The sequence below is a fragment of the Saccopteryx leptura genome, chromosome 1, assembly GCF_036850995.1.
Source record: "Saccopteryx leptura isolate mSacLep1 chromosome 1, mSacLep1_pri_phased_curated, whole genome shotgun sequence".
Classification (NCBI taxonomy): Eukaryota; Metazoa; Chordata; class Mammalia; order Chiroptera; family Emballonuridae; genus Saccopteryx; species Saccopteryx leptura.
In genome coordinates this window covers 52,545,512-52,567,274 of record NC_089503.1, presented here as the reverse complement: position 1 = coordinate 52,567,274, position 21,763 = coordinate 52,545,512, and the positions used below count along the sequence as shown (strand labels likewise).

Below are 21,763 nucleotides of genomic sequence, written 5' to 3'. Positions count from 1 at the left end.
AGTAAATGAGATAATGAGGACAGAGTCCTCACAGGGCTGCTGCTGCTGGAGACAGGAAACCCTCTGTGAACCTCCAGAGCAGGCCGCTCTTACCAACAGGTGCAGAGCACACAGACACCAACTAATTTGCCGTCATTTGATAGACTGTGGACAGCTGAGGGGCCAGGGCCGGCCACCAGGTCCAAGCTGAATCTTCGAGTGTGTGAGGTGTTTATTGTCTGTTCCTGGTATTTCACATCCCAGCATCAAAGAGGACAATCTCACTGATGTTTACTAATTTTTCTGCGACCTAATTTTTCTGAGACTCTCAGAAGGAAAGGAAAGAACCTTCCAATCCCAAGTTCTCTAAGTGACCACTGTGAGCCCTACCCCTGTGAGGATGCAGGTGTATCTGTCGTAAACTCAGTGTTAAGGGAAAAAATTGTGGGGGGTTTGGTGATGCTCTGGACACTGTCTGGCTCCCTGTCTTACTCTTCCAGAAGGCACGGATTCCCATCGTTCAGCCTCGTCTCCCACCCCTCTCCTTGCCAGGGCAGCTGCAATTTTTGTCTTTTGAGATTGTCCCAACCATTCCTCAGCAGGCCTGATTTAAGGCCCAGGCCCATGGCCTCGGTCACTGAGATTGTTGTGGCCCCTTAACCACAGTAAACCCCTGAATGAGGGAAAAGGACCAGGTTGGGGGTAGAATGTCAAGAGCTAGTCAGAGGAAGGAGAAGCAAGTGTTTAGAAATATTAAGCAAAGACATTGAGGGAAACTCCACACCAGCTCTTCAGTATTCCTCAAGCCCAGGTCAGATGCTGTGTGGGTGTAAGCCCTGGCACCGTGTCCTGGCCGGACCCCATGCTCCTCCTTGTGGGTTGGGCTTGGGGTATCTCATGCTCATGGCTTTGGGGTGGCGTTTCTCTTAAGAGGCTTGCCATTTCAAGTAGGAAGCAGGATGTCCCTCCTGCTCCTGAGTCTGAGGGACAGCTAAGCTGGGAGGAGGTCTGGCCTCATGGCGCCCGGAGGTGAGGTGTCTGGGCCTGATGCTGCTATACCTTGCATTCTTTAGCTGTGGGCCCGGGTCCCCTCTGTTACTGCATGTCGGTGGAAGAGCTGTTTGGCATCTGCTTAAAGGGCTGTGGTTTGGTGAGAAGGGACTGAACCATTTGGGTAAGTGCCTAAGTGGAAGCGTCTGCATTTGGACGTGCCATAGGAAGCTGGTGGAGGAGCAGTGACATGTGACAGGAGCTGGGCTGGGTTTTAAATGGAAGGGCCAGAAAGCAGCCAGTGGGTTTGGGAGAGCTGGGCTCCAGCACAAATGTTCTTAGGGATCTTTGGCTGTCGCCCAACAGGGAGTGGCTGGGAATGCCCAGTGCATACACTCATTAACCTGCTACAGCAGGAAAAAGGTGCTAAGCAAGAAATATTTCATTTGTCCCCTGCCGCCACCCCGTGCTGCCAGACTGCACCTAGGCTCAAGGACTTGCATCAGCTCTGACGAATCTTGGCCCCCATTGGTGTGAGCATAACTGGCTGACAATTCAGGACCATCTGATCTGGGATGTTTGGGTGGGAATGAGAGGCTTGGTGTGTGAAAAACATTTTCAAAGCTGAAAGCTCTAAACAAATGTTTATTATTAGGAGTCACTGATACCGTGATTCAATGGGGACGAGTTAAGCGTGCTTGTCCACCTTTAGCCGCATTCTTTTCTTTTCTCCCATGCAGTTTTTCTTAGGCTACTTAAGCGTCTATTCACGGACAAAAGAAATTAAGGCTCTCCCTCTTCGCTTTTATTAGGCTCGGAGAGTCACTAAAAACATTCAGCAATCCTGATAGCAGCTTTCTCAGCATCCTGGTCCCTCTGCCCTGCTCTGACCCCCTTTTGTCATGACTGGATGTCTCTCTGTGTTTGGCTCCTCTGTCCTGTGGAAAGTTAATACCTGTGGCCTTGTCCTTTGGTTCTGACACAAAGTGGGTGTCTGTAGGCCCTGCCATTGCTCTGAGGCCAGGCATGCCGCTTTTCTTCACTGTCATGCCCTTCCCTGTGAAGACAAAGACCTCAGGACTGGACAGGACCTCAGTTAGGCCTCAGGGCTCCAGGTGCAGCCTGTGGCCCTGGGCAGACTTGCCCTGCCACCCCTGAGAGTCTCTCAGCTTCCAATGTAGACCAGTGAGTCTTTCTTTTTTCCCTGTGGAATGGGAGTGTCTATCCTCTATTACCTGTACCACTGTATTTTGGAAGCAGAGGAAGTTTGAGGAACTTGTCCAAAGGTGTAGCCCTGATGGAAAGAACATGGGTCCAAATACAGGCCTGATTACCGGGTGCACAGTCTGGACTATCTCAGGGGTCCTTAACCTCCTCTTGGGGTGATAAGAAGCTGGTGAGGAGTTGTGCAAGTGCTGGGTACCCCGATGAGATTGTTAAATAGACCCGTCCTCCTGGCAGTAGTGTGGAAGATGAGAGGTGTGTGGTTTTTTCTTTCTTTGGGGGGGGGGGGCGGTGAGGCTGCAGGCAAGAAAACCAGTCTGGGAGCCATTGCAATCATTCTGATGGGAAATGCTGTGGCCTGAAGCAGGGCAGGTGAAGATGAGGGGACAACTCTGAGAGGGGGTGATGAAGGAGACTTTTTTAGACATGGTGACCAACTGGATGTGGCTGAGAGAAGGGAAGGCCAGAGATGACTTCTAGGTTTCTGGCTTGGTGACTGTGCTGGCATCACTGAGGTGGATGGGACCACCATCTGCTGGGTAAGACTACCCAGTGGGGCCCACTGAGCATGAGGACGTGGGGGAGGACATGGGGACACCTGCTGCCATTTTCCCTTTCCTAGTCTCCATTGTCTTCCAGGCCTCCTTAGTTTCCCACTGATCATGAATGGTCTGGTTTTACAAATTCAGTAAATCTACAGAAGTTCCTTCAGCGCTCACAGAATGGGGAATGTCCTCAGGGGCCCAGAGGCATGGAAGGCTCGCAGGGGAGATGGCTGTGCCCAGTTTCTTCCATCCCTTTCCTGTGAGGTTAAAGAGTTGAGGAGGTCACAATTAGGTGGGCGGGATCAAACAGGGTTTCTTGGAAGAACTGGCTTGAGTAGATGGGGATTTAGCCAGGAAAGCTGCTGACCGGGCATAAAGCAGGAAAGCAAGTGGTGCAGTCAATCAACTAACAATTAGAATCTGTCCCCTGAAGATAAGATGTTTGGAAGGACAGCAGCAGTTCTCCAAGGGGCATGATGGAAGTTAAAGTTTCAACCAAGGAGTTTGCATCCATGTGGTAAAAGGCATGAATTCTGCCAGGAAACTCTCTAAGCAGAAGAGTGAGTGGTTAGGAGCTATTCTTGCATTTGTTCAGCCATTGTTCTGATCATTTAGGTCAGTTTCAGAATCAGGTGGGGACCTAGGTCAGAATATGAAGGTCATACCCTCTGCTACTTAAATGAGGCTGGGTGTCTGTGCTTGTCATTCTGATAAACACCGAAGTCTAAGGACCACTGAGTTAGCTGGATCTTGACTGCAGAGTGGATGGAGAGGCTGCTTGGAGGCTAGGATGAAGTAATGCGAGCACAGGTGAGGTGCAGGGCAGATGAGATCACCACCGCGGGAGTGTGGAGAGAGGACGGTCCCTGGTCTGACTCAGCAGCACCTGGCTCCCTGCTTGCATCCTCCATGCCGCACCCCTCATGGAGTTTCTAGGGCACCCCTTTCTCAGTCCGGCTGCTGCTGTCAAGTCTCCCTGGTTGCTTCTTCTCCTGATGGCTGCACGTCAGAGTGTTCCAGAGAGTTTGGGACCTTTTCCTTTTCTTCTTACTTCTTTCTTTATTTTTTGTCTGCACTACTTAAGTTATTTTGTGCAGTTGTTTTAAATACCATCTTTACACAAACAGCTCTTAAATAGTTATCTGCAGCCCAGACCTCTCTCTCTCAATATCAGACTCGGATTTCTAAATGCCTTCTCAGAGTATCTTCCTAACTGACCTTAGGCATCTTAAACATTTACAAAACCAGTCTCCTGATTTCATATCACCCCCCCACACACACACACACGTTGTGGCTCCTGCCATCTTCCCGCTCTCTTAGTGGGTGAAGGTGAAAACCTTGTTGTCATGTTTGACTCCTCTCTTGCCCCTGTCCAGTCTATCAGTATATCTTACAGGATTTGTCCTCAACATACATCAAGGATTAGAATGTTTATCACTGTCATTCTGGTCCAATCTATCTCTTTCCTGGTTTTCCTGTATTCACTGCTACAACACCCCGGATCTCTGCCCTCAGTGCATTTTCCAAGCAACAGCCAAAGTGTTCCTTTTATTTTCATTTATTTAATTGTTTTTTATTGTGTAAAATTGGTATAACATTATTTATATTTCAGAGGTACAACATCATAATTCAGTATTTGTATACATCACATAGTGATCACCACTGTAGATCTAGTTGCCATCCATCACCTGTAATTGATCCCCTTTCCCCCATTTCGTCCTCGCCTAACCCCTTTATACTCTGGCAACCACCAATCCTCCGTATCTTTGAGGTTTTTTTTATCTGTGGGTTTTGTTCATTAAATTCCACCTATATGTAAAAACATATGGAATTTGTCTTTCTGTCTGACTTATTTCACTCAGAATAATACCCTGAAGGTCTATCCATGCTGTTGCAAATGGCAACAGTATGTATGTGTATATATATATTTATATATACATACCACATCTTTTCTTTTGCATTATTTTTGTGTGTGTGTGTGTGTGTGCAAGAGAGTGAGAAGAGGGTGAGAGGGAAGGAGAGAGAAACAGAGACAGTAAGGGAAAGAGATGAGAAACATCAACCAGTAGTTGTGTCACTTTAGTTGTTTATTGATTGCTTCTCATATGTGCCTTGATGGGGTGGGGTGGGGCTCCAGCAGAGTCAGTGACCCCTTGCTCAAGCCAGTGACCTTGGGCTTCAAGCCAGTGACTTTTAGGCTCAAGCCAGTGACCATGGGATCATTTCAGTGGTCCCATGCTCAAGCTGGTGAGCCTGTGCTCAAGCCGGATGAGCTCATGCTCAAGCCTGTGACCTTGGGACTCTATCCACTGTGCCACTCACTACCAGTCAGCTCTCCACCACACCATCTTTATCCACTCCTCCAGCAATGGGCACATAGGTTGTTTCCACACAAAGTGTTCCTTTTAAAAGGTAAGTTAGATTCTTCTGGGCTCAAAACCTTCCACTGGGTTCCTGTCTGAGAGGCAAAGTGGAAGGACAGGAAGAGGAACAGTGTGCATCGTCAGGCAAGTTGCCTAATTTGTTTGCTCATCTGTAAAAGGAGCAGAATGATTCCTGAGTGGGTGTGGGGATTAAGTGAGATAATGTTGGACAAATTCTTAGCAAGTAACTAGCAGATACCTGCCCAAGAAGAGAAAAGAACACACATTAATTGAATCTCTACTGTGTCAGACATATCATACATATCTTTTTTAATCCTTTTTATTGCTTTTATTTTTATCACTATATATCTACACATTTTAAAGTCAAGTAATTACATATGATTTGTTGAAACAGCTCTCTTCCCCACATATCCATCCTCATTGCTTTTCCTTATATGTTGCCACTTAAAATTCTCTCTCTTTTTTATCTATATCAGTAAAAAAATACTTGTTCTACGACTTTATAATTTCTTTTCAATTGTCTTTATTTGGTGACTTCAAAGTTCCCACTCTAAATGATGAGGAACGAGCTCTTCTTCCAATGAGACCCTCATTACTCACGAGTTCTTTCTCACCCGTGCCCCTCCCCCCATTCTGCCAGTGCGGTTTCTGTTAGATCAGTGGTGGTGTTTCATTGTAAGGAATACAGTTACTTGCACTTTTTGTGTCATGAAGCTATTTTTGTCATTTGCTTGGTTTTCTATTTTCTTACGATTGAATTAAACATAGTCTTTACCCGTTAGATAAGTTTTTAAATATATTCGGATGCATTTGGTGTCCTGTGAATTTTATATTACTGATGAAATCTCTCCCAGAGCTTTTGGAAGCACCCTCGTAGGCTGGTCATCCTTTTACAATCACTGCAGAGCCATGGCCCTGGTGTCCCCCTACGTCTCCTATCACATCTGCCATGTCCTTGTGGGCTTATGTTTTTCAAAATAAATTGCCCTACTGTTGTTTCAGTGGGTAGCTAAATTAGATGTTTTGCTTTGATCTGCTATATTTATCTGAGGTCTATCTTATTTACTTTTGGTCATAACAGTGAGGTTGGCTTATACTGCTTTTATAGATAATAAGACAATTGAGGTTCAGAGGATTAACTAACTTGTCTGAAGACCTACAGCCATCAGCAGCAGAGCCCAGGTTTTTTTTTTTTTCATTTTTCCGAAGCTGGAAACAGGAGGCAGTCAGACATACTCCCGCATGCGCCGACCGGGATCCACCCGGCATGCCCACCACGGGGTGATGCTCTGCCCCTCTGGGGTGTCACTCTGTTGCATCCAGAGCCATTCTAGCACCCGAGGCAGAGGCCACAGAGCCATCCTCAGCGCCCGGGCCATCTTTGCTCCAATGGAGCCTTGGCTGCGGGAGGGGAAGAGAGAGACAGAGAGGAAGGAGAGGGGGAGGGGTGAAGAAGCAGATGGGCGCTTTTCCTGTGTGCCCTGGCCGGGAATCGAACCCAGGACTCCTGCACGCCAGGCCAACGCTCTACCACTGAGCCAACCCGGCCAGGGCCAGAGCCCAGGTTTTAACTCAAGCCTGTCTGACTATAAAGTTATTACTGATTGACAAGGGATGTGATTTAGAATTTACTGCCATCAATTTCCTTTGTGTGCCTTCCTCTATGTCTCCTCCTTCTCCTCTTCCTCCTCCTCCTCCTCCTCCTTCTCTTCTCTTTTTTATGCTGTAATGGTTTCTTGCTCTGCTATCCCAAAGAGATAAGTTTTCTGTATTATTTTAGAGGCTGTGTGGGTCAAATAAGTTTGCAAATATGATGTATATGTTTGCTCGCTTATAGTTTGCATTGGGTGTGGGGGACAGGCTGTAAGTAGGCAAGGTCCTTCCTTATAGCCTAAGACTTAAGTTTTAAGACTAGGCTTTTCCCACCCTTTTTAATACTAAGATCTTCTCAACACTAAGCTTTTCCCCACACCTTTGACTGTTGCATGATGTGGGGTGGTGCACTCTTATGAGGAATCCCATTTATGCCTCAGATAAGTGACTTTGTATCAGAGACTTCCTTATTTGTATATTGGATTAAAGGTTTTGATTTCTACACTATAAAATGGGGCAGACTGGGGGCTCATGCTCTCTCTCAGTTCCAAGATGGTGGAGTTGTGAAGGAGAAGCCAGTTTGTGCAGTTTGTGCAGGGAGAAGGAGATAGGGAACAGAGGTGAATAAAGCTGGTGAGGTAGAAACCTCTGATTCCAGGAATACTCTGATAAGTCGGTGGCTTTGGGAGCCCTGAATGGAAAGGGAAGTGTTTTCCCACTGTGTGTATTTCTCGCCCGCCGGTGTAAGCTAGGATTAAATGTAATGGCCAACCAGTTCTTGACTCTGTTGTTTCATTACTGTCTGTCCGAATCAAATGTGAACCTACATGGGCCAGGTGGCTGTGATGGTGGCCGTGTCAACTGGCCTTACAGGCTGTCTCTCAAGTTTAGGGATATAGAGCAAGAGTTATTCTTATTTCTTAAAATAACATTTTAAGAGCAGCTGGGGTTTATAAGTGACCTGTAAATTATAAGGAAAAGACTTCGGTTTATTGTGACATGGTGACACGTTATCATCTGTTGGCCATCCAGGGAAGGGAGAGGCAGGAGATGTTTGGTAGTGGTGGGCTCTTGGCTGAGAGTTCCTTCCCCAGGCCTTGCCTTCTACTTGGGGACCTTGGCCCTCACCTGGATGCAGCTGCCAAGGAGTCAGAACCCAGCTCTGGCACAGGAGGCCCTGGAGGAATGGGTACCGGGGGCTCTAGGTCTGTTACTGATTCCTTCCTCCATCCAGGAGAGCGTGAGCATCTTGCAACCCTAAGTAGTTTATAAAATGAAATAGAAGCCTGCAATTCAGTATGATGGTATATGTTTGGGTTTACTTGTGCAAGACTTACCTGAAACCATGGTTCCTGCACACTTCTGGTTCACCTTGGCTGAACTCAAAAGTAGTTAATTCAGTATCCAAAGCGCTGCTTGCCTCAGAGCACACCAGATGATGGGCAGCGAATTGTGGCTCACTCTTTAAATTCCAGAATACATAGAGATCCTGCATCCTAGTCAACTTTAAGGGGTCAAAATGACCTTTGTGTGGAGCAGTTCATGTGGCCTTGACATCTGTCCCCAGGCCCTGTCATTCTAAAACATGTCTGTTCCTTCTTCATTGGCTGGTCCTACAGCTATTTTCTCTCTAGCTGGTAGCAAAGAGGAGGAAAGTCCTGTGTTAGGGGGAGCCCCAGCTTCAGGCACAGGGAGGAAGATGAGAGCATCTAGAGAGGCCTGTGGGTGAAGGGAAGGATGAATGACAAATGAACTACACTTTTTCTTGGGCAATATATTTTTTTCCTTTTTGAAAGACAGAGAGCATCAGCTTGTCATTCCACCTAGTTGATTACTTCTCATGAGTGCCCTGGTCAGGGCTTGAACCAGCGACCTCAGAGGTTGAGTCATCACTCTGAGGGTCAAGGTGTTGACCCTGGGATCAATGTGGCAACCTTGGGATCAGTGGCCTTCGGCTCCAGCCCTGTGACCTCAGTGCTCTGGGGCAGCATTCTATCCATTGTGCCACCAGTCAGGGCGGCAATATTTTTCTTTGCATAGGAAGCCTGACACCCTGGCCAGATAGCTCCATCGGTTAGAGTATCATCCCTAAGCACAGAGATTGCGGATTTGATCCCTGGTCAGGGCACATAGAGGAACAGATCTATGTCCCTGTCTCTCTCTTACTCTCTCCCTTCCTCTCTCTAAAACCAATACAACAAACAAACAAACAAACAAATAATAATAAAAAAAGGAGGCCTGCTTGCCAGTTGTGTAGGTAAATTGGTTAGAGCATCTTCCCAATATGCCAAAGTTTCAGTTTTGATCCCTGGTCAGACCACATACAAGAATCGACCAATGACCTGACGAGGTGGTGGCGCAGTGGATAGAGCGTCGGACTGGGATGCGGAGGACCCAGGTTCGAGACCCTGAGGTTGCCAGCTTGAGCACCGGCTCATCTGGTTTGAGCAAGGCTCACCAGCTTGAGCCCAAGGTTGTTGGCTTGAGCAAGGGGTCACTCAGTCAGCTTTAGCTCCCCAGATCAAGGCACGTATGAGAAAGCAATCAATGAACAACTAAGGAGCCACAATGAAGAATTGATACTTCTCATCTCTCTCCCTTCCTGTCTGTCTGTCCCTATCTGACTCTCTCTGTCTCTGTTACAAAAAAAAATCAACCAATGAATTCATAAATAAGTGGAACAACAAATCAATGTTTCTCTCCCTCTCTCTTCCTCTCTCCCTTTCCCTCCTCCCTCTCTCTTTAAAGTCAATAAATAAATTTAATGGCCCTGGCTGGCTAGCTCAGCAGTAGAGCGTCTGCCCAGAGTGTGGAAGTCCCGAGTTCGATTCCTGGTCAGGGCACACAAGAGAAGCACCATCTGCTTCTTCACCCTTCCCCCTCTCCTTTCTTTCTATCTCTCTCTTCCCTTCCCACAGCCAAGGCTCCATTGGAGCAAAGTTGGCCTGGGGCTGAGGATGACTTCATGTCCTTCTCCTGAGGTGCTAGAATGACTCCAGTTGCAATGGAAAATGCCCCAGATAGGCAGAGCATCACACCCTGGTGGGCATGCCCGGTGGATTCCAGTTGGGCACATGCAGGATTCTGTCTCTCTGCTTCCTCACTTCTCACTTAAGAAAAATACAAATTAATTAATTAATTAATTTTAAAAAATAAAGAAGCAGCAGCAGCCTATTCATCAGGGTCAAATGCAGGGCTCTGATAATAGTCCAAAATAGTCTAGGTGTCCAGGGAGAAGGAAAACACTGTCAGCCAATATAACAACGGTCACTGTACTGAGTATTTTAAGAGCAATGTCCTTTTCTGCCTGCTCCTCTTCTTCCAGGGCTGGTGGGGAGCCTCTCCTTAGAGTCCACAGGGCAGTGTCTACCTTTCTGTCTCCCACTTCATGTCAGTCCCTGGGCGGCTGCTACAGCTTTCCCTCACTGGTAGAGAACATGATTTCAATTCTACTTGCCACCACCTCCTTGAAGGTTGCCCTGATTGTCTTGCCCCTTTGCAGTGTGCTCTGATCTGGCTCTTTCCCAGCCCCTTTGGGTTATTGCCTCTTCCGGATGCGCTCTCTGGGCTCTTGGCCACGCTTTTCTCCAGGAGCCCGTATGGTTTGGCGCTTCCTGCACTTAAGCCCCAGGTCTGTGGTGAACCTGGGGTCCCAAGAGAGGTGATATATCTCTGTGGGGAAGAACAAACACAAGACATCAGACACGAGATGTTACCAGACGACACATTTGCCTCTGAGACCCCACGTTTCTGGAGGGCAAGGATTGTACCATCTTGCATTACTTATGGGAGCTCAACCCTGGGCAGTGTGAGGGAAGGCAGTGGCCATAGTTGCCAGGTGGAAATGGTGGGTGGCCCGTGGCTTCCCTGTTCCAATAGAAGTGTCCATGTTCACAGATGCATGCTAGAGGCATCACTCCCATTGCACGTCTTTCCCTTCAAATGTCTCTCCTGTACCCTGCTGACCTCCTGGGCACCCTGTGACCAAAGCTGGCAGGGCCTGTTCTTACCCGGGTGTCCTGCTGTTACCTCAGACTTAGCTCTTCGGGGTCCCCACTCCTAAGTGCTCCCAGTCTCGCTAGCCCCAGGCTCCTGCAATGTGAATATGATACACCCTGACTCATGTTTCGTTTCATGCCAGCTCCCACGGGTCCACCCAGTCTGCCATTTGTCAGGTACAAAGTCACCACTGGGCGGAGGGCCCAAGGGTAATTTCTTCTGGCCCTTCTGTTGCTGGGGGATGTGGCCTGGGCCCTCTGCGCTTAGTTCCTTCTAACTGCTCCCCACTTTTCATACTGGTAATAAGGCCCCAGATACTAAACTATGAGACCTTTATTGTAAGAAAATGTTATGTTTACACGGTTACTTGATTTGTTGCTCAGTGTATCCAGACCCCTGAAGTAGTGGGTGTGATTCCCAAGCTCCTCTCATTAACTGCCCTTGTCATGCGTATGTGAATCCCCTGGAAGTTTTTGACTCATCTGGAGCAACTGAATGCTCTGTATAATCTTGTCCATCATTCTGACATTTGCCAACTAACATCCTGCCTTTACATGCTTCACCTTTTACACATGACATCCTCTGCCTGGAATCGCATTCTTCCCTTATCTTCTGAGAAAGCTCCTACTCATCCTTCAAGCCCCAGGAAAACTGCATACCTGTCTCTTTCAATGTGCCTCACACTGTGTCACAATCATCTGTTCATAGCTTTTTCCTCTGCCCTGGACCATGTGGCCCATGAGGACAGAGACTCAGTCTGATCTATCAGTATCTCCCTGCGCCCAGCACAGCGGGGTTCAGGGAATGTCGGCTGCATGGATTCACCCATTTATTCACAAGTATTTACCCATAAACTTCCTTGTGCCAGGCATTCTGCTAGGCATGGAACACATAAGAGTGAACGAGGTAGGTAGGGTCCCCCTGCCTCCATGGAGAGGGTTAGCAAGGCCAGTTAGCAAGGAAACAAACATCTGGTCAAGAGGCTTTATAATTGTGCTCTCAAGGGGCTTCCTTAGATGGAGGTGTGCAACGAAAAGCCTCTCGAGTTCCTTTGTAGCTAAAACCTGAAGGATGAGAATGAACCACGGCTCAGATGGCTGAGAAAGCGAGGGATGACAGGTGTAGACTTGGACAGGAGACTGAAGCGGGAAGAGCAATCCTGCTGCACCTCTTTGGTAGATCACGGGAAGGAGTTTGGAATTTTTCCTGGGAGCAGAGGGAAGTCCCAGAGGGAAGAATTTCAGATTTTTACTATCTTAGGTGAACAGGTGTGTTTTACTATCTTAGGCCGAACAGGTGTGTTGAACATTGCCCTGCTTTTGCTGCATCCCTTTCCCTGCTGCCTCTCCTTCCATCCCCACCCCCAGATGTGCACACTGTACTTGCTCTGTAGCCATCTGGGCTGCTATACTTCCCTTGAACCAGCTCTGGTCCATGCTGTAGCCTTGGCTCCCCTTGCCTGGCTCCTGCTGCAGCGCTGAGGTGCCAGGGAGGCTCCACTCCCCCTGCAAGCTCCTGTTCTCATTCCCCTGAGCCTTGTACTTCCAGGACTGCCCAGGCACGGTGCAAGTTTCTGAACCATCCTTGGCCTTTGCACGTATGAATCACTGCCCACCCCCTCCACATGCATGGGTGCGTATCTCTCTTTGCCATGCATGTCTTCCCCCAAGGAACTAGACTCTTTTTTTTTTACAGAGACAGAGAGAGGTATAGATAGGGACAGATAGACAGACAGGAACTGAGAGAGATGAGAAGCATCAATCATCAGTTTTTCGTTGCGACACCTTAGTTGTTCATTGATTGCTTTCTCATATGTGCCTTGACTGTGGGCCTTCAGCAGACTGAGTGACCCCTTGCTCGAGCCAGTGACTGTGGGTCCAAGCTGGTGAGCTTTGCTCAAACCAGATGAGCCCGCGTTCAAGCTGGCGACCTCGGGGTCTCAAACCTGGGTCCTCTGCATCCCAGTCCGACGCTCTATCCACTGCATCGCCACCTGGTCAAGCAGGAACCAGACTCTTGAGGTTTTCTGGGTTCACCCTCCCTGAGTTTAGTTTACAGTCTTTCATCCACTGAACTATCCTGGCACAAATACATCCTGAGGTTATCTCCTCACTTTAAAACAAAACAAAACCCAGCTAACGTATATTGAGCCCTTACTATGTACAAGGGATTGTACTAAGCATTTCCTGTGAAATGTTAATTCTTCATTTAATTGTGACACCAACCCTGTGATTAGGTGATGTTATTACCCCCATTCTACAGGTCAGAATACCGAGGCTCAGTGATCATGCAGTAAATGGCAGAGCTGGGTTCAAACTCTGGCTATTTCACTGTGCTGACTGGTATAGCCCAGCATGGTTCTTTGTGCTTTTACCATTCTTATCCAGACCATCTCCAAAGCTACTATTCTGTGGCTGCTCACTTTCCTCTTTTTACTCCAAAGCTCCAACATCACAGCAGAGACCCTCAGGCCCTTTTGTTTCCTGAACTGCACCCTTCTTGGGTATGGGAGCCATGCCTCTGTTCTCCAAAGCACCTGTGCCCATTGGGCACACACGTAGGTTTTGCTGAATGAGCAACAAACAACTCCTGCCTCCAATTTACAGACATGAGTCTCTTCTTAGGATTACAAATGTGCCACCCAGAAAGTGGGGGGATGCATTAGGAGGGAGACCCAGCATTAGGGGAGTGCCTGGACCACGTATCCTTGGAGAAGTTCTCCAGCCCTGAAAAGATGGGATTCTTCATCTTGAATGGTGCTGGGTAGAGTAGAAGCAAAACTGTAAGAGACAGTGCGCCTGACTCCTGGGCCAGTGCTCTCCCCACAGCAGTGCACCCACAGCCTTCCTAGGTGGGGCACCCTGGGCCATTCAGAAAGGGGAAGTGGCTGTGAGGCCGCTCAGCCTGGATCACAGGTACCTAAGGAAAGTGCTGCAAGTGTGGGACAAATGCAGATACAAGACAGCTAAATGCCTGCCGAAACCCATTGCTGCAGGACACGTCCTGACAGTCCTCACTGGCTGGTGGGGCGTTCCTTAACGGTGGTTGGAGCTTCTGGAGCCTGGGACGATAATGATGGTGAACAGTGGCAATCACTGTCTCATTGCTACAGGTGACTCTGGAAAGCCCTAGTGGTTTTGCATTACAGAAGCAAATTGGGACCATGTACTAAAGATTTGTGGAAAAAGAGCTGTCATGTCAGCAAAAAGGGGCCATAGAGATGGCAGAAACCATGGGTCAGCGAACTGGATTCTCATGAGTGCTCTGTTTGGCCAGAGAATAAGAGGGCTTTGCGATCTGTGTGCGTGTGTGGAATTCTGTAATTATTCCTTTGTTCTATATTTGTATTTTCAGTAAGAGAAGGAGGAGACCAAGCAGGGAGAGGAGCCATGGCTACTGATGCTAGTCACGCGCTGGAAGCTGCCCTGGAGCAGATGGACGGGATCATTGCAGGTACGGGCAGGAGCCCTGTGGCTGACAGCCCACCCTCCACACCCAAGGAGCTCTGTCCTCTCGTTTCACTTTCCTTTTCGGCACAGAGAGAAGCCCTCACTAGATTTATTTTATTTTATTATTCACGCCATCTTTTTGAAGAATATAAACTTCTAGAACTCTGCTATCTGCTGTGAGTTTAGGTCTCGAGATGGGGCAGATGTGCCTTATGTTAGCATGCATGTAACTGTGTCACAGCGTGGATCCTGGCTGTGAGGTGGTTTGGATGCCACAAGATTGATTTTATTGTAAATTCTTCAGGGCACATATCATGGCTTCTCACAGTCGAGTTGAAACTCAAAGTCTAGCCACCTAACGCAGGTGTCAGCTCACCTCTCCAGCTGGTCTCCTGTGCCTTGGGGAGTCAGGAGGCACTTTGGTATTGTCTCACCTCATCACCCAGAGAATATTCTTTATGCCATAGTGTTTTTTATCCATCACAACAGTTTGGCCTTGTGTTTGCATTAGCCAGTTAGGAACATTCTCTAAAAAAAGATTCAGCAAAACTGGTTAGGAAAGGGCCATGGTGGGTTGTTCAGGCCGATTAGCTCCTTGATGGTGGCAACTGAGCCAATATTAGTTGGAAAAACTTGTTGGAACAAATCTTCCCAAAGGGCCCAAGGCTTCTTTCTGTCCTTACCTGAAGCAGGTCAGTGGCCTTGTCTGCTGACTGGGTGTGCTTGTCTGGGGCTCTGCTCCTCACTGTGTGGAGCTGTGGCTGGAGGAGGAAGGCTTGGGCTGTGTGGCTGGAGCCCAGGATGCGTACAGGTACCTGACACTGTCCCCTCAGGCATGTGCTTTTCCTTCTGTTCTGCAGAGACACAACTGACTCGCTGAGGGTTCTGGGTATTTGCGCGTGGGATGGGGGAGGCTGTGTGAAGCTTATTTCTGTTACCGGTGGCACTGTAACGTGCTAACTGTCACCTATCAGGCACTCAATTTCTCAGGGAATGCAGGAGCCAGAGAAAGGCTGTGACTAATGTCCTGCTTTCCAGCTCCATAGATTGGGATGTCCTGCTCTAGGTTAGGGCCCCTGAAACCCTATTGAGAGGAAACAGTCAAGAGTGTGGATTTCCTAGCAAACTTTCCAGAGTCTTATCTGGAGGTTCATGTGCATTGGGATCAGAGCCGAGGGTCAGACCTTCAGACTGCCTTGGGCTGTCAGCACCGCTGAGCCCTCAGCCAGGGAGCAAGGAGCAGACTCTGAGCGCCCTGACAGAGCACGGGGCTCCTGGTCAGCTGCAAGAGATGAATAAAACACCTCCTGAGGAAGGCAGCCTGTATGGTGTAGTCTCTCCTTCTGCCTCTTAACTCACCACACAGGCATTTCTAAAACCAAGGCTCTGGAAAAATTCCCTCTGATTCCTAGAGGATTGCATGACTGTACCCTCAGGGCAGTGCTTTGGTCCAGGACCTGTAGGTGGGGACCTGGGCTGGGTGTGCAGGGAGTGGCCCTGGGTGAGGTGTGGAGCCTGGGAGACCCCTCCTTCTGCTCTTCCAGCACAGCCTGCTCCCTCCTCCATCCATTTCCTCATTTCTACATCCTGGCAGCTTCTTTCTTGAAGGGCTTCCTGGGCCACTCTGTCAGGCATAGGAGTGAGTTGGGTAGAGCGACAATGTAAGACCGTCTTTGCAGATTAGTCAGGAAGAGCAGCTGTAGCCAGACTGCCTAGTTCAAATCCTAACACTACAAATCCTACAAGTAACTTGTATGATGTGTGCCTCAGTTTCCTCATATTTAAAATAGGAATAATAATAGTACCCACCATAAAGGGTTGCTGTGCTTACAAATGTAAGGTGCTTAGAACAGTGCCCGGCATGTAGTAAGCACTATAAAATCTTAGCTCTTGATAAATTAATGAGACAAAAAAATATTTGTTCTGTGAAGTCTTCTCCAGAGACACAGTAGAGTTCTTATTTATTCAGACCCTTATTTGACGCATTGGAGTTTTGAGATTTTCATTGTATAGGGCTTGCTTTTGCCTCAGTAGGCTCACCCAGATTAATCTACAAGATTAATGCATAGTCTTCCGAGTGGTCTTTGCTCTGTTCTTGCCCTCTTCTAGACTGTCATCTACAGTGTAATCCGTAAAACATAGAACACTTGGCCCTGGCCGGTTAGCTCAGCGGTAGAGCGTCGGCCTGGCGTGCGGGGGACCCGGGTTCGAAACCTGGCCAGGGCACATAGGAGAAGCACCCATTTGCTTCTCCACCCCTCCCCCTCCTTCCTCTCTGTCTCTCTCTTCCCCTCCCGCAGCCAAGGCTCCACTGGAGCAAAGATGGCCGGGGCGCTGGGGATGGCTCCTTGGCCTCTGCCCCAGGCGCTAGAGTGGCTCTGGTCACAGCAGAGCGACGCCCCGGAGGGGCAGAGCGTCGCCCCTGGTGGGCGTGCCGGGTGGATCCCGGTCGGGCGCATGCGGGAGTCTGTCTGACTGTCTCTCCCCGTTTCCAGCTTCAGAAAAATACAAAAAAAAAAAAAAACACACAAAAAACATAGAACACTTAATGGCTTCTCATTTCAGGGTAAGTCTCAAGTCCATGTCAGAACCAGCAGTGCCCTATGAGATTTGGTCTTAGGTTGCCTTTCCAGCTGCTTCTCCTACCACTCTCCGTCTGGCTTGTCTCACATTAGCCCCGAGCTCTGGCTGCCTCTGCGTCTGCCGTCCTCTCTGTTGGAATGCTATCTCCCAGGTGCACTCAGATCAGATAGATACCTGCTGAAATATCACCATATCAGAGAGGCCTCCCAGCCCTCTCAAATATAGCGCCCTGTGCTCCTGTCCTGTTGATACTTGCTGGTACACTCATCACCACCTGCTCTATTATCTTCACTTTTGTCTCTTTGTGTGTTATCTGCCTCCTGCACCAGAATGTAAGTTCAATCAGGACAGAGGTTTTGCTGCATCTCCAGTGTCTTCATTGGTCTGGAGCACATAAACATTTGTCATATGTATGTTTTATTTATTTTTGTGACTAAGCTCTCCTTTCATTGGTTAGAAGGCAGTTAGTGGTTTCTGTATATATTCTCTGTCTGGCTGCATACGGAACTTCATTTATTATTTTCTCTACTAGTGCCTTTGTTTGGCTGATTCTTTTGGAATAACAAATCACTAATCCTTTTGAAGACTCAGTGTTTGGCACATCCTGTAAACCATCTCTTAAGTAGTAATTGGCTCATGCGGTGTTTCATGGGCACTGTTTGACAGATAATTCAACACTGAGGTTATTAGTGAGTGTCTGGAGGGCATATTCTATGCCATTTGTGATTGAAAGAATGATAATTATTGAATGACTTTGCGCTGGACACTTTGCCTCAAGATTGTTAATATCACCCTCATTTTCAAGATGGTTGGTCTGAACAGGATCAAAGAGCTTCGTAGTTTTTATGGTTGTTAATGTAGACTACAGAGTTACATAGTTGGGGATTGAATCCCAGCTCAGCCACTTACTCTGGCTGTGAGATCTTTGGGCAAACTGCTTAGTTTTTCTGAGCTTCGGTTTTCTTATATATAAAAGTGGTGATAATAGTACCGATCTTATATTATTGAGACAATTAAATTAATGCAAATAAGGCACTTAGTGCTCAATTGATGTACGTTACTACTTATTTTGTTGATATTGGTATTGATATTGTTTTTTACCACTCAAGGTGTATGGCCAGGGGCCGCCATCGTGGCCATTCACATGCAGGTTCTCATTGAATTCGGGCAGACAATAAAGAAATGACGGAGTCAGAGGATAGTGGGCCATTCTGTTTATTGGTGTTTCACCAAGACCAATGTATGGCCAGTAGCCACGGCCTCCGTCACAGCCGCCTGGCCCGTGCAGGTTTAGGTTTGCATTTAATTCGGATCTATCATAAAGAAACAGTGGAGCCAAAAACTGGTGAGCCATTTTCCTTTATTCTAGACTCACACTCAGCAAGTCAGTAAAAACACACAGCGGGAAAACAATTCCCTTTCCATTCAGGGCTCCCAAAGCCACTGACTCATCTTAATTTTCCTATAATCAAAGGCTTCTACCTCACCAGACTTATTCACCTCTGTTCCCCATCTCCTTCTCCTGCACAAACTGGCTTCTCCTTCACCATTCTGCCTTTTTGGTTGCCTCCTCCACGCGGCCTCTCTGCCCTGCTACAACATGGTCTTCTCAAAATGACCTACTACCTCCTCCTTTTAAAACTTTTCCCTGGGACAACTCCTTCCTCCAGCACACATTAGCATAACCAAGCCCCTTCCCAAGCATGAAAGGCAATTAGCTGTATGACGTGAGGGCATCTGTTGGGCAGATAAAATGTATTATGCTCACTTTGTTAAAGATTACGCTGCCCACGGGGAGGCCGTTGCCCAGGTGATATTAATGTGTGTCTTTGTGGGCAGTTAGAATCCTTGTAGCCTGGGGCTTGGTTTTGGGATTAAGCCTTTCCCACCCTTTTTGATGTGGGGCGGTACAATCCAATCATGCCTCAGAAAGTGACTTTGTATTAGAGACTTCCCTATTTTGTATATTGGATTAAAGGTTGTGAAGCTACACTATAAAATGGGGACGAAGCGGAAACTTGGGCTCTTGGTTCCTGAGATTATCATTAGAAGAGAGAGCAGAGGAGAGCAGAGAAAGGCCACGTGGAGTAGGCCAGGAGAAGCAGCCAAGATGGCGGAGTGCTGAGTGAGATGCCAGTTTGTGTAGAGTTTGTATCTGGGATAAGGAAGGAGATGGGGAACTGAGGAGAATAAGGCTGGTGAGCTAGAAACCTTTGATTCTAGGAAACTTGGATAAGTCAGTGGCTTTGTGAGCACTGAGTGTGACTGGGTTTTGGAGCCCAGTGTGTATTTTTACTTGCCCGCCGGGTGCAAGCTGGGATTAAAGGCTATGGCCCACCAGTTTTTGGCTCCATGGTTTCTTTACCGACTGTCCGAATCCAATGCGAACCTGCATGGGCCAGAAGGCTGCTGTGATGGCAGCCCTGTCTACTGGCTTTACAGCATCACCATGTGAGAGCACCACCACGTGAGAGCAGCGGCCATCTTTAACAGAGTGGGCATAAAATAACTTATCTGCCCAACAACCGGCAAGCCACGAGAAAAGCCAAGGGAAAAGCAGAAAACCTGCTTCTGCTTTTCCCATGGAGGGTGTAAAGCCAGCTGCCAGGGCTACCATCACAGCAGCCTGGCCCATGCAGGTTTGCATTGGATTTGGACAGTCGGTAAAGAAACAATGGAGTCAAAAACTGATAGGCCATTTTCTTTAATCCTAGCTTGCACCCGGCGGGCAAGTAAAACCATACACTGGGCTCCAAAACCCACTCACATTCAGTGCTCACAAAGCCACTGACTTATCCGAGTTTCCTAGAATCAAAGGTTTCTAGCTCACCAGCCTTATTCTCCTCAGTTCCCCATCTCCTTCCTTATCCCAGATACAAACTGCACAAACTGGCATCTCACTCAGCACTCCGCCATCTTGGCTGCTTCTCCTGGCCACATGGCCTCTTTCTGCTCTCTGCTCTGCTCTCTCATGCTAATCATCCCAGGAACCAAGAGAGCAAACTCTTGTTCTGCCCCCATTTTATATTGTAGCTTCACAACCTCCAATCCAATATACAAAATAGGGAAGTCTCTAATACAAAGTCACTTCTCTGAGGCATGATTGGATTGTACCACCCCACATCAAAAAGGGTGGGAAAGGCTTAATCCCAAAACCAAGCCCCAGGCTACAAGGATTCCCAACACACATTAATATCACCTGGGCAACGGCCTCACGTGGGCAGCACCATTTTTAACAAAGTGCCATAATACATTTTATCTGCCCAACAGAGGGCAAGGGATCAGGGAGGACAGGAAAAGAAATCCTCACACACCTCTCAGTGGTGGGGGCAGAATCTCCCTTCCAGTAAACATTAGCATAACAATGGCCCTTCCCAAGCAGGAAAGTAATTAGCCCTTTCACCTGGGCAGGGACCATTTTAACAATAAAAGTGTGCAAAACCAGAAAATACAGATTTTACAAACTTAGTTGCCAACACAAGGTCACAGTACTAGGAAGTTGCAGAACTAAGATTGGAATTCAGGCCTATCTGAGTCTCTTCTGGGCTCCTTTTATTTCTGTGTTAGTTTTATGATGGTGTGCAGTAGGGCCCCGGGGGCTCTGTGGGGCTGTCTATAGGAGAAAAGAGTTAATTTGGAACGAAGTCCAGTTCTGGTTTTGTTCCCAGTGCTTAGCTAAATACAATGACTTTGCTCTCATCTCTCTCTTACACATTAGACTGTCCAGTATAGGTTGCTTTGCTTAAAGGGTGGCACAGTTAAAAGAAAGCTTCATACTGTGGCTCTACATCATGACACCATAGATCCTAAAGAAATGGCATTTTTGAATAAACAGTTGTTTTTTTTAAAGGTCTTATTTATTGATTTTAGAGAGAGGATAGAGAGAGAGAAAGGTGGTGGGAGGAGCAAGAAGGATCAACTTGTAATAGTTGCTTTTCATATGTGCCTTGACCCAGCAAACCCAGGGTTTTGAACCAGTGACCTCAGCATTCCAGCTTGTCGCTTTATCCAGTGTGCCACCATAACTCAGGCTTGTGTGAACATTTAAATCCGCCGTTTCTTAAAAAAATTCTTTTTAAGTGAGAAGCAAGGAGGCAGAGAGACAGGCTCCTGCATGTGCCCCAATCAGGAACCTCACAGCAAGCCCCCTACGGGGCAATGCTCTACACATCTGGGGCGGTTGCTCTGTTGCTCAGCAACTGAGCTATTTTAGCACCTGAGATGAGGCCATAGAGCCATCCTCAGTGCCCGGGGCCAAATTGTTCCAACAGAGCCAGGCCTGCAGGAGAGGAAAAAGAGAGATAGAGAGAGAGAAGGGAGAGGGGGAGGGGTGGAGAAGCAGACGGTCGCTTCTCCCATGTGCCCTGACCATGAATTGAACCCGAGACATCCAGATGTTGGGCCAACACTCTACCACTGAGCCAACTGGCCAGGGCTTAAATCCTCCTTTCTTTATTTCAATTCTGATGAATTTGAAGTCAAATGATATCAAGTCGTGCCAACACTACCAAAACACCATTGCTTTTGCATCTGTTAAAGTACTCAGATGAGTAGCCAAAGACTGTGTTCTTTATGAAAACACAGTTACCACTTATTTCAATGGAAGAAAATTTTATGGTCTTCATGCCAATCCCAAATAGCAAACATTTATGCAAAAACAACATGGATTCCTACTAAAACAGACACAATTTCTTCAATAATGATTATTAATAATATAACATATAACAAGGAATTTCCCTTTATAAATTAGTCTATGGTATAATAGGCTACTGTTTACTTTCCAAAACGCTTTCTAGAAAGAGCACTTAAGGCATTTAATACCAAAAATAGTGTTCCCCTCCTCCAATCAATGCAGACAGTGCAGGAGATTATCAGTCCCATAAACAACAAGGCCAGGAATATTCTAGGAGGACATCCTGATGCTCAAGTGCCACGTATGCCTGTCCTGAGCCATAGTGTGATGACCCGCATTTCAAGGCACTCACAAGTTCCTGGGGTGTGTGAAAGAGAAATGCCT

The 21,763-nt window shown here is 47.6% G+C and overlaps 1 protein-coding gene across 6 annotated transcripts in view; it reads left to right on the top strand.

Annotated features, from left to right (window-relative positions):
• Positions 1-21,763, top strand: part of PPFIBP2 (PPFIA binding protein 2) — a 159,922-nt gene that overhangs the window by 27,861 nt on the left and 110,298 nt on the right. Inside the window, exons 1-2 of one of the 6 annotated variants that reach the window (XM_066366428.1) lie at positions 917-1,008; positions 14,069-14,167. In XM_066366428.1, coding sequence (XP_066222525.1) covers positions 996-1,008; positions 14,069-14,167 — 112 coding nt within the window. In that variant the 5' untranslated portion in view covers positions 917-995. The other 5 variants (XM_066366407.1, XM_066366414.1, XM_066366433.1 and 2 more) reach the window with 5 other exon arrangements.